Source organism: Calypte anna, chromosome 2 (genome assembly GCF_003957555.1).
Source record: "Calypte anna isolate BGI_N300 chromosome 2, bCalAnn1_v1.p, whole genome shotgun sequence".
NCBI classification, from domain to species: domain Eukaryota; kingdom Metazoa; phylum Chordata; class Aves; order Apodiformes; family Trochilidae; genus Calypte; species Calypte anna.
In genome coordinates, this window is record NC_044245.1 from 113,576,762 (window position 1) to 113,589,739 (window position 12,978).

Sequence of the window (12,978 nt, forward strand, 5' to 3'; positions counted from 1 at the left end):
CAATGAAACAGCTGGCTGAGCATTCTGCTTTGTGAACATTCTATACAGGAGAAAGCAAATGCAGAAGCTGTAGCTCTGTTTAAATGGTGTATTTAAATTCCATCTCAAAGATTACTTGAGTTTCCCTAATAAACTTGAATTTATAAGGGAAAGATTTATATAAAACATCTATATTTGACTGTTCGCCGTGCAGGGATAAATCTGATGCTTTATTTCCTTTCAGACCAATATATTAGTGCTGTTTCTTCATAGGGAAAACTGATACTCTGTTCTTATTCTTCTCCGTGCCTTTGCAAGGAGCTGCATTTGGAGACTGGAATAGTCTCTCCACTTGGAGACCAGACTGACCACTGCTCAGCTGCTTTAGTGTTTCAAGTCTGTACATCTGCATCTTCACTAGGAAGAGAGGTTGGCTACACAAGAGGTACTTGCACTCTGTCATGACAGGGCACTAAGCTGTAAGCATCCCTAAAGACTTAAGGATGCAAATGCTGCTGCTGCTGCTCTGAAACCAGTTCAAACAGCAAGCTATGCTGCATTGTATGTAAATCAAACAATGACTGCAAGTTAAGAGGTCTTTAATTACAGAAAAATAAGTCTTTAATTTTATCTTAGATATCATTTTAGACAAGCAGTTTCAGTATCATAGTCCATGAAAAACAATTGCATACACTATGGAAATTAAGAGCTCTCTATGAAGTCACCATGCATAGAAAGTCGTAGCTGAACAAAGCTTCCTATCTGGTTGAACTTCAGCCATCATTGCACAAAGTTAAGTTTCTTTAAAAAGTTTGGTTTAAAATAAGAGTTCATTTAAATGTCTGGAGGGAAAGGCACTCAGTATTGCTGTTTCCAGAACATGAGTTGTTTATCTTCTCCTCCTGTAATAACACTGTTGCACTGTTCATTCATCCACATGGATGTTACAGCACCTGGAAGAAAAACCAAAAACAACCAGACAAATAAATCCAAATGCATATAAAGGTGAAACTTGAGATGATGGAACAGATATTTTAAGAGACTTTGGGATCATCTTATCATTAGTTGGGTTTAAATTGACACCACATATGCCAAGAAGTATTTCAGTAGGCTTCTAGATGGCTGCTCTTATTCCCAGTACTCCTCTCATGCTACATTGCCAGCACTGATATGTGGTACTGGAGGGACAATGTCAGTTGCAGTGTAGACTGCAGATGGCAAAAGGGTTCATGGGGATACAGGGAGGCAGTTTCTCTAGAAAGAGAGATTTTTTTTTCACTCTGCCATTTGGACTTCTCATACTAAAAGTATATTTACATCTTCTAGCATATGCCTAAAAGCTCGCTTCTAACTATTCCCATAGCTACAGAATCATCTCCATACAGGTGAAGTTCAAGGTTATAGTAGGGAAGTTTAAACTTCCCTACTCTTTAAACATCTTGAAACAGCGGTTCATGAAGGCAGCCCTAAAACCCAAACTGAGTAGGTAACAGCCAATAGGAATCATGCAACAGGAATGTTTCAGGCATGCCTGAGTCAACACTGAGGTAGTTTTTCTCCTTTACACATTCTGGTTGCTAAGGTACTGAAGAATATATAGATAGATCCAAGTGGTCTATAAATCCTCATCCAAAACAATTGCTATATTGAACTTGACTTATTTTGTTGTTGGACTCACAATCTGGATGGACTCAACAAAGTATACAAAGCAGTCTATACTACTGCTTACTGGGGCTATGAGGCAGAAAAACCTTAAGTCAGTCTTACAAACAGCACTATTCCTCTGTTGTTATTAGATTTCCTGGAGGCTCATGCAGACCTACTTTTAATTCAGGTGTTCCAGAGAGCACTAACAAAGAACAACCTAATAAATGAGCAGATAACTCAAGCTTTTCAATAGTAACAAAGCTGGGAAAAAAGAACTCTCAATTTGAGAGTAGGAATAGTTCAGGCATACCTGTATGTCCTTTGATTCTTTCAATAACTTTCCCTCCAAGAAGGTCCCAGATCAGTAATTCACCTGACTGGCTTCCTGATAAGATGGTATTTCCATCCCATTTGAAGCACCTGCAAGTAAGTCTGAAATCAGTTCACTTCAAGCTTTTATACAACAAGAGATGAACATTTTTCAGCTGACTAAAGCCAAAAAGAATTGAAAATGGAGGTAAGAAACTGAAAGAAACTCAAATCCTTTAAAACAGTCTTTCTGGAAAGGTTATTCCCAAATTATCTGAAAGGCTTATGACCCAGATTTCCTTCTGTGCCTGCCCTGGACCCAGCCAGATCTTGCCCTGTCAGAAAGATGTATTCCCATAATGAAAAAGGATCAAGTCCAGCTGTTTATGTGCAAGGCACTATGAGTTCTCATGAACCATCTCTTCACCTCTCACTTAATGCCCCTGAAATGACTTGAAGAGAATAGAGGACTTTCAGGGAAATAACTGAAGAAAACCAATATACACATGCATATATATTTATATGTATGTGTATAAACACACAAGAAACCAAGAAGTGTGCTCCATATATGATGACTATATTTTTAGTCCAATAACTGCATAAACATTCCATCTGAACCTGATGGCTAGAACCCTATGCATTTTGGTTTGTGAAAAAAAGTTCACTCTTTAATAATAATTGCTAGTCTTTTCTTAGATTAGTGAAGAAAGCACTGCTAAAAAAAAATTAAAAAATCAGATTACTGGAATCATCAAGACAAGTGACTACAGTTGCTCAGCTCCTGGGAGACCTGCTTAGTTACAGCTCTCACCATCTTTTGTGGAAGTTAAAGTTGTTTAAAAATGTATTATTTACTTAGATATTTTTTGGTTTTGTCATAGTTCGGAAAACTTGACCATAATGCAGACAACATGGTAGGGTGTTAGACTTTGCACTTCAAAAAGTATTCAATAAAATAAAGGTGCCAGTTCTGCTGTCACCAACCATCAAACGTTCTGCTCGCACCAACCATCAAGCATCTCCACAGCACCAACCAGGTTGGCCACACAGCTTCACAGACTGTGTTCTCAGAATTACCTTTGTGGCTCATCAGCAGTTACAGAAGATATGAGCATTCCAGTTTGTATGTCTATCACTTTGAAGCAACAGTCCTCTCCTGCACTGAGTAGATGTCTGCTGTCTGTACAAAAGAAAAAAGCAAAAAACCTCAAATAACAGAAAAGCGTGTTTAAATACTCTGTTCTAGTTACCAAAGCAGCATCATGTTGGATGTGACATCAACTCACCTACTTAATTACAGATAATTTACTTTAAAATAAATCTCTAAGTAAGCAATGACAAAACAAATTGGCTTAGAGTCTAGACTACTGGTGTACTGTCTAGTATGGGCTTGTGTACAATTAATAAATTATTTGTAAGGGAGATGCATGTCAATCTAACACATCTCACTGTCCCCTTTAAAGTAGTATTTCCAATGACAAGGGTGTTTGACATAAAATAAAGAATAGGATTCCTTATTAATGTCCCAACAGTGCATATTAAAAACTGAATTCCACCTTACCAGGACTAAAAGCAGCATCAAATACAGTCCCAGAATGACAGGGCAACTGGTGCAACACTGTTGCTGTAGTAACATCCCAAACACTAATGGTACCCTCTTTGGTTCCAGATGCTAGTATGGTACTTCCAGCACTAAGGTCAACTGTATTCACCTAAGAAGTTAAATATTCCATGAATTTTATATTCATTCATATGAGCCATCTCGAGACAAGTTTTTAACACACACTAAGCAAACTCATTATCCAAAAAACCCTTTTACCTTTTACATTTAATTCTGCAACATTCTTAATGAATTTCAATTATTAAAAGCCCTGCCTAGAAAAAGTAAAAGAGAGATCTCTGATGATATTTTTAAATGTTTTTCTTTGCAGAATCAGAAATGCAATTGACATTTCAGACTACTTTTAGTACCAATACTCTCTATCTAAATGCAAGACTTTATGCTTAAGGGCAAAATTGTTCTTTGGTTTTAAAGAGCTTCCTACCCATCAGTTGTTCCCAGTTCTCATGGTACAGTTCTTGAATGTTATCAGAACTGTTTCGGTAAATGTCTGCTTAGTGTCCTGTTAAATAACTATTATGAAGGCTTAAAACACAGTAATTCTAAATATCATACTAGATTAGCATTACAGGCTATAAATAAAAGTGTGCAGTTACACATTTATGATGCACTGAATATGATGTGTTTACTTGTTTACAAATAAATTCAGTATTATACTTTATAGCATGGTAAACAGTGCAGATGAATTCTTTTTCATTTGCTTTCCTTTGGCAAAGATACATTAAGAAGCTCTAATAATGAAAGTGCTCGAAAAATATTAATCTGTTTTCAAAAACAAAGAAGCAAACAAAAAACCCCACAGTACTCCCTGTCTGTCCTAGAATTTTTTGCATACAAGCCAAGCAAGAGAAAATAATAAATCTCTACATTAGATGAAGAAATCTCTACTTGTGCCTCAGCCTCCAGGAACGAACCAGAGGAGCAGGGGACTGTAATGCAGGACACATCAGACAGAAAAAAAAACTAAAAAAAAAATATTTAAAGTCTTACATACACACTTCCTGAGACAACATGCCCCCTCAGCTCCCTAACCCAATCCTTGTGCTTTACATCTAGATCTTGACTGATTTTATGAGCAATTCATTTTCATATTCTGAGATGCTACATCTCCCTTCTGCATACTTACACTAACATCATGTTCTAACTCTGCAAGCAGTTCAAAGTGGTGTTTTTTATTGCTCAAGGTCTCTCCAGGAACACAGTGCCACACCTGCAACACAGATATTTAAGTTTGCTTAAGGAAGCATTAGTATAACCCCAGATGAGTTCCTTTAGTACTGAATTCTCGCATTACAAGGAAGATTGCTTGTGTTAACTGTGGGCCTTGCCTACGTGGCAGAATACAGCAACAATAAAAGGCACCTGAACTTGTTTACTCCAAGCAGATCCACATTTAAACATGACTATGCTGATTCCAGACAGCTTACAGAGGCCTGCCCATGCATGGGTGTATCACTGAACTGAATGAATACTTACCCAAAAGCTGTACACAGAAGGCACTGGGAAATTCTTCCTGGTCTCTAACTTCCAAATTATCTTTCTACCTAACCTGAACCAAGTTCCTGGTTCACTTAGCTAACCAGTATAAGCTACATAAGTATTAAACATTTTAGAAGCCTATTCCACTCAGCAAACAAAATCACCAGTCAAGGTCAAAAAACATTCTAGTTCCTCCAACAAACACTGTTTGCATCCAAAGCCCTCATGTTCAGATTACGTGACAATAAGTGAAATTTCTTTGAAGTAACAACACTTCATCTTTGAAACAGAATTAAGATAAAGCTAAATGAAGAAGATATTCAAGAAATAAACATACTGTGATAATGGCTAAGTCATTATTCTAGTACAACAGGTACATCCATTCCAAAGCATTTGACTGCTTGAATATTGAAAAGTGCTAGCTATAAATAGTTAATGAAGTATAACAAACTCTTATACAAACCTTCACAGTGGAATCCCAAGATGCCGAGTACAGACGGCCATCACGCCAACAGATCTTACTGACTGCATCATCATGTCCCATGAGAATGTCTTGCTGTCTTCCAAAAGCTATTGAATAAAAATATCTAACAGAAAGAGGTTATAAAAGCATTATGCATTCAGAAAACTTAAATGTTTTTTTTCTAAATACATGAAAGTAACTTCATTTCTATGGTTCCTAGCAGAACTAAAAAAGAAAAAAAGAGAGATACAGATACTGCATTTTAACAATGAATTTTGTATCATTATCTAAAACCATCAGGATAATGACATAATGATCAAGGCACTCAATGTAATTCAAAAAAGCCAGTAGGAAGTAAATACACACATATGATTGTCCCATGAAGAACTTATGACAGTGGTATCTCCTGGTAAGATTAGACAAGATGACAAAGCCTGTAAGAAAAATAAAGAAAACACTCCCAATCAAAACCATTTAATTCCTTATCCCAAATCAAACAGAAGTGTATAAATGTGATTTTGTAGAACAAGAAGCAGTTTAATCTTCTATACACAGAACATGCAGTTGTTATCTGTATACTGATCAAAAAAATCCTACAGGTTAGACACTGAACATCAAGACTACTTAATCCTTGGTAAATATAAAAGTAGCACTTAAGTTCTGAAACACATGCAGAACTAATGGATTTTCTTTTTCAAAATGCTGGTGTTTCAAGGACATGGTATCCATTTCCTCACTAAGATGAAACTGGGTCACCTCTTCATTGTGTAGGCTACTGCTAATTCTAAATGAAACCATCTAACAGAAACTAAAAATGAAGGCTTCCTGTGCTGACTTGGTCTCCATGACTGCTACTTACCAGCTAGGCTATTTCAAACAACAAATGTAGCTATCTAATTTCTACTATTCCCAAAAAGAAACATGCTTTACAGACAGCTGGTCAATTACTCTCTCATCACTAGACTCAGCAAGGAAGAAGAAAATAAAAAATATCACTACTAGATCATTACCGATGGTGTTTTAGATCTGTTCTAAAAAACCAGTAAGCTACTCGACTGTCATAAGACTACTGCTTCTAGCATTGCTGCAACAGATCAGCTCTAAAACTAGAGAGGAGAAGAAGAGAAAAACCAGCATACAAAGTCTCCTCATGGAAAACTGACTGCTGGCCTAGGATTCAGCAGAGAGCTCTCCTTTTACAGTGCCAAGAAGCAACATCCCTAAGTTTGACTCGGTTAAAGCATGAGGAATTGTTGTATCTAGATTCACCACCATGAATGTGCCATGGCAGGCTGCAGGCTCATGCTGCAGCTTACTTGGGGACCTGTTGGAGTATGATATGGCTGCTGTCTGGGCAACCTCTTCACTTTTATTTCCCCTAGAGATGAGGATACAGAGAAGACTGACATGTCATAGTGCCCTGCCTCAATACAGGGCTCTAAACATGGCAGTTGGGAGTGAATCTTTGTGAACCAGGTCTGGCCAGTGCTCCAGCACAGAAAATCAAATACACAATCTCTTTCCAAGTTCTGTTTCAGAAGAAGGGGGAAAATGTTGTTCAGATGTTGCTCATTAAGGAAGGATGGCTCAAATTCACCCTTCACAGATTCCACTCCCTGTACTTGGCTCTCCCCTGCCAGCTGACTCACAGCAACACTGGATGTAAGCAGATGGATGGAATTTAAGCTTTGTGATTCCAGTCCCAATGGCAGTTCAAGGTTGCTCAGGAAGACTCCTCTGCTCATTGCAGACTATCTTTATCTACTGCACGTCCTTCCCTGGATACCAGGACAACTCAGAATGAAACTCCCACAGAAGTGCAACAAGCATTTAATGCTGTTCTCATGTTTGCAGAATGCACTCTCGCTGGATGCCTGACACAGTCTCAATTCACTCCACTAAATTATTCACACACAATACAATTGAGTAAGCAGAGGAAGACAGGAGGCATTGATGTATGCTGAGAGCCATTTCTGTGAGTAGCTTTCAGAAGATTCCCAATGATCTCATTTTGACAGCAACTTACCATGCTTGAAAAGGATACACTTCTCTGGATTGTTTTTGAGTCTCTGGAAAACATCTTCAAAGTTGAATCTGGGGAAAATGGATAAAATGGAGATAAAAAGACTGTTTTATATTATAGAAGCTAATTTTCTTCCCGTTTGAATATTCAAATAGCTTACTATGAAAAGTAGGTAGAGATTTCTCATGCTCTTTGAGAAACTATACTCTGACTTGAGTCTGGAACTAGCCTGTTTTGCACGAGCTACAGATGGACTTCCCAATACCCAACTTCAAGAGAACTCAGGCATCTAAAGGGAGAAATTACCATCTTCCCAAGCCTAGATACAGATACCATTGAAACACTTGAGTCCAAGTGATCTGAAACTTATGAAATTCATGGACCTAAGCTATTTTATTACAGGGCACATTTAACTTAATTTCTGAAATAGGTAAGTTGCAAAGGTGACAATCCATAAGTCAAACAGAAGTTGCTCTCACATATGAATACTGAAATTCCTTCAAACAGTAAGATAGAACTGAGCATGAAGCAAAAAACCAGAATCTTGCAATTGGCAGAAGATTAGGATTTTTCCCTCTCATGACTGTAAAAAAACCCCAGGACTCAGTGATTCCAGAAATATCCCATATAATGTAGTCTTCATTTTGCTCTCAGTGGAAATAGTCACAGGGCTTAATCTTAACTACTTCAGAGTTTCATGCTACTTTGTTCACAAAAACATTAATACTGCAAGTTCTATTAAATACCTCTGCAATAATACTTACCCTGAGATGTAGTGAAAACAGAAGTTCCCTTGCAAGTGACTGCTATTCCAGTAATTGCCCTGTTTAATACAAGTAAGCTTGTAGGTGATTTTGTAGGTTTTGAAACTTAACCACCATACTGTATATAAACAACAGCTGAAATTTGTTATTTGATCTCTGTAAAAGCTGAGACATTCACAGAGATTAGAAGTGCTACAGTGGTGTTTTATATGCCTAGAGACAAAAAATATACCTTGATATACGTGAAACATCAGTACAGGTTCCCCATGTTGTTCTGCAAGAACTTCATCCTCATCAAAATTGACATGTGAGAGTTTCACATTCAATCTTTCCAATTTGGAATTAGCTACAAAAGGTCAGGAACCTGCCTATAAGCAGATAGTGAATACCTCAAGTGTCAGGAATCAGAACTTGCACATTTTTCTCCTCAGATTTGACACTGGCAAAATCACTACAGTCTAGAAATTTAGACACAGTTTATGTCAGGGAGTTAGTTGTTTGGAATCACAGAACATTCTGCACAGCCAAAATTCAGTTATACAGACCTGCTTCTATTTTTCTCCCTGTAGTCTTCAGGAAAAAAGAAAAAGGAAAAAGAACCTGAAACTCAAGTCTGTTTTCAGAATGGGGATTTCCCTAACCCTAACAATCTGGCAACAGAGACCCTTTCTCACTATAAATATTAATTTATTTTCTGGACAAGAGAATGTTTCCTTTTTAGATTGGGTTATAGTTACCAAGGAAGTAGTTGTACTTAAGGTAGTAAGACATCCTCCTATCAGTCCATCCACTAGGACAAGGGATTGTGCCAAAGAACAAATACTGTTCTTTAAAATAGAGTTGCTGTTGTCCATTATTAGGCATTTTCCAAGTTCACCTGAAGTACCCCTGCTGACTCATGGCTCCCTAGGATTCCATAAGAACAGGAGTTCAGTACCTAGAGTACCTAGTAGTTCAGTACCTGTAACTGGAGACTTGGCATACTGCTCACACAGCAGCAGTGTAAGATGTACAGCAGCTGAACTTCAGTGGCTTAACTTTTAAAAATCAAATGGAATGACAAAATTGTTAGGTCTTGTGGGGGAAGTCTTTACCTGGCTGCTGCTACCACAGCTTTAGAAAAAGGTAATCAATATCTGCTTCAGGTACTAAAATGGTAATTAATTTGGCTTGAGGTCTGTATAAACCAAAGAAACAAACAACAAAAAATCCTTTAATCTGACAAATACATTTGTTTGATTGTTAACATATACTCAAATTCATCTTATGAAATCATATCAATAAGCTGTCTCACAAAGAGAAGTATTTAACTTAAACTCTAATTCATCATTCAGATTGACACAAAGCACCCCACCCCTCTCTATCCTGCAACAAAGTGGAACAATTTTGGCTGTGAAAATAAAAGAATAGTACCTACTCTTTGTGAATTTTATATTTCTCCTCTAATTTTAGTTTGGCAATATTGTTCCAAGCAAGTGTTATACTTTCTTCTGTTAAATCTTCAAATGATTCTTCATTGGGAGAGACTGCAATAAAATGACACAATAAAGTTTCATCACAAACAATAGAAAAAAAGATAAATTACAAATAACTAGGTAGCTGAAGTTGCAAAAAATAACATGAAAGTACAGAAATCACAATAAAAACCCAGAATAGAAATTTTTGGCTAATGCAGATTGACAAGATCACTACCTTCTTTCCAAATCTTTTCCCGAATGTGTAGGCTTACACAGTCAAAAATACAACTTTTTCTCCCCAAACGAGAGCTTTTAAACTGGAGAGTTTATAGGATATGCTTCAAAAGTTAAAAAAAAAACCCCAACAAACCAAACTGCAACCAAACAACCAAACAAAACCCAACAAAACCAAATTGAAAACTTTTCTACAGTGATGTTTTGATGTTCCATTGAGATGTCATAGCTTTGCAAATACAGAAGTGCCAGGAAAGGCATCTACTGCTGCAATATAGCATGTGCTAGTATTATTCTATTGCATTCTGTTAGGAATGTCACTATTTCATTTCACTGTACTGTTGCAAAAGTCAAGGGATTAAAAGTGCAATCATATCGACACAATTACATGTCAGCTGCAAGTTATTATCAACACAGCTTTCAAAGCCACTCTTGCCATTTGGATGCCACAGGTTGCCATGCTAAGCAGCCCTCATTTTCATTTCTCTGCTTAAAAATGAAAGCCACAAAAAAGGTAAAGGACTGAAGACAACCAAATAACAAAATCCATGTGATACCTGGGTTGAAGATTCATGTAGTTGACCACTATAGAGATGATGAGGACCACAGCATCTTACTTTCATAAAACTGATCTAAGTTCCACTTTGAACAGAAGCCCGAGATGGCATTACATGCTCTTTTCTTGAAGGAAGTTATTCAGTCAACATTGTCCCCACAGTATGTAGGGAAAACAAAGTAACTTCCTTACAGATTTTCATTCAAGTCACAGAAAAGGAAAAAAATTCAGATGCTTAATTCAAGCTCTTAGGGTTTATTTAGACCAAGCTAATCCATCACCCCAAAGACATCCCTGTTCAGAAACTGAACAAATCATTACATCATTTGGAATGCCTGCAGATATGACCATTGAAGTTGCTGTCATATCAGCTTGATTTTGAAGTGTCATGAAAGGCCAGGGATGAGAGCCATCCCACAGCTTCAAAAGCAGACTGAACAGTCCCAGAGGAGACAACTAGAACAGAAGGCAAAAATGCACCTCTTTTTTTTCAAATTTTAAACTGCTCTTGCCAGTTTCTTTTTCCTTTTACAGTTAGTTTATGGGTTTATTTTGAGCTGGCTTGTAGGAAAACTGTCCAAGAGAGTTGTTTAATGAGATCCTGTGAGAAAAAGATACAGAATTTCACAAAATCATAAATTTATGTTATACATTTACCTGGAGACTCAGTTATGGAAACACTGTGACTCGATGTCCGAGACAAGCTTTTCAACTTGGGTATTATCCTTCGGGGATGAGGAATTGTAAACAACTGTTTTGGCGTCTGTCCAAACTCCAAGATCTGTGTCAGCAGAGCTACTTTTTCATTGGGGTCCATAATACTTTACAAAAACAAGATATTTAAGTAAGCCAAGTAGGCAAGTACCTTTATTTTTCTTCCCCTTCCCTGAAAGCATGGACCTGCATATGTAGTTACTGCACCACTATAAGTCATGACAAATTCTTTCAGAAGTGACTTACTACAGATGTAGTAGGCATTCATATGACAGCTTCATTTTTTTGCTCATGTACAATGACAGCATACTCAATTAAAAACAAAACAAAACCAACAGTAATTTCACAAAGCCAGATGGAAGAAGCATGGAAGCAACAATTTTTAATGCATGCTAAAAAATTAATGTTTCTCTGCATGTTTGGGACTACCAAATAGAAGAGCCACACTATTGACATACAGCACTTTTATAGTCAGTAGAGAACCTGAAGAGATACTGAGAAATTTTGCTAATTGTTTTAACAAAAGATTCTGATTCACTTTATTTACCTGTTTAAATCTACTCCTCCTTCATAAGTTAATGGGTGAAACACTGGAAAAAAAATAATTCATACAACATTGACATAAAAGTCTGATATATTTCTTTCATACCCATTATAAAAAATGTTCTATTTTTACTAGACTTGGTTATATTAATGCAAATAAGCTATTTCATCAGGCTAGGGAGTTTGAAATCTTGAATTTTAATCCCGTGTTTCTTACCTAAAAGAAATTTTGGATTTTTAAGAGACTCAACAAAAGCTTCAGAAGAAATCAGTCCTTTCATAACAGAAGGATGACTTATTTAGGCTTCATTAAATACCTGCCCACCCCTGACACCCCCCAGTAAAATAACAAACACTAAAAATCACAATTGCATAATCAGGCTTTACAGATACTCTGTAATTTACCATTACCTAAAGCATCTTTACTTAATTTTTTTTAAATTTATTTTTATGTAAAGTGTGTTATTTACCATTGTGAGCTGCAACTGCTTCACTTCCTTTCTGTTTGTAGCCAAAGATTAAGTCAATCCATTCATGAAGATGTTCTGATACATACTGACTTTCTAAAGCCTCTTGGCTCTTCTGAAGAAAGTCATCAGGACCTAGCAAGAGAAAAGTTAATTAAAGAAGATATCTTTAAGATACCTCTGCCTCTCTTCTTTCATGAAGAAGCAAATAAACAAGCAAACAAAAAAACTCTATGACCCCAACACCCCACACCAAGTCTCAAATTTACTGTAAAAATGAAACACAACAATTAATTATCTAATGTTGTAAAGCAAAAGTTCCTACAAAAGAAAACACAATGGGCATTTTTAAGAGAAGAACCACTGTCCCAGGAGTCTAGATAATCTTGAATTATTCATAATGCAAGTAGTTTGACTACTATTACCTGATGCCCAAGGAGGAAGTTCTACATCTTCAACCATCTTTCCACCCTGCCTTTTTCCCAAGTCCAACTTCAAACTGTTCACTAGAAAACTAGAATCATTTTCATAAAATTCTGGAATCAACTGGAAGACAAAAAAACCTGAAAGTTATAAAACTTCATATGTCAAGCCCTAAAGTTGGGTAGCAATTTTTTTACAGGCTTTCTTCTTTGTCAGTAAAGAGGCACTGGAAGCTTGCTCCCACTATCTTTCCAACTACTTTTAAGCTTCTTGGCTCCTCATGAGGCAAATTTCTGAGC

At 36.9% G+C, this 12,978-nt stretch overlaps 1 protein-coding gene across 2 annotated transcripts in view; it reads right to left on the reverse strand.

Moving 5' to 3' along the window:
- Nucleotides 1–567: 567 nt before the first annotated feature.
- NSMAF (neutral sphingomyelinase activation associated factor) overlaps nt 568–12,978 on the reverse strand; it is a 38,615-nt gene continuing 26,204 nt past the window's right edge. For both annotated transcript variants that reach the window (XM_030445968.1, XM_030445967.1), the window contains 14 exons: nt 12,682–12,802; nt 12,260–12,391; nt 11,794–11,836; nt 11,190–11,353; nt 9,703–9,811; nt 8,286–8,344; nt 7,525–7,592; nt 5,865–5,932; nt 5,499–5,622; nt 4,683–4,766; nt 3,497–3,647; nt 3,013–3,115; nt 1,937–2,046; nt 568–932 (listed from right to left, as the gene is read on the reverse strand). In XM_030445968.1, the coding sequence (XP_030301828.1) occupies nt 838–932; nt 1,937–2,046; nt 3,013–3,115; nt 3,497–3,647; nt 4,683–4,766; nt 5,499–5,622; nt 5,865–5,932; nt 7,525–7,592; nt 8,286–8,344; nt 9,703–9,811; nt 11,190–11,353; nt 11,794–11,836; nt 12,260–12,391; nt 12,682–12,802 (1,431 nt within the window). In that variant the 3' untranslated portion in view covers nt 568–837. The remainder of the gene's footprint in view (nt 933–1,936; nt 2,047–3,012; nt 3,116–3,496; nt 3,648–4,682; nt 4,767–5,498; nt 5,623–5,864; nt 5,933–7,524; nt 7,593–8,285; nt 8,345–9,702; nt 9,812–11,189; nt 11,354–11,793; nt 11,837–12,259; nt 12,392–12,681; nt 12,803–12,978) is intronic.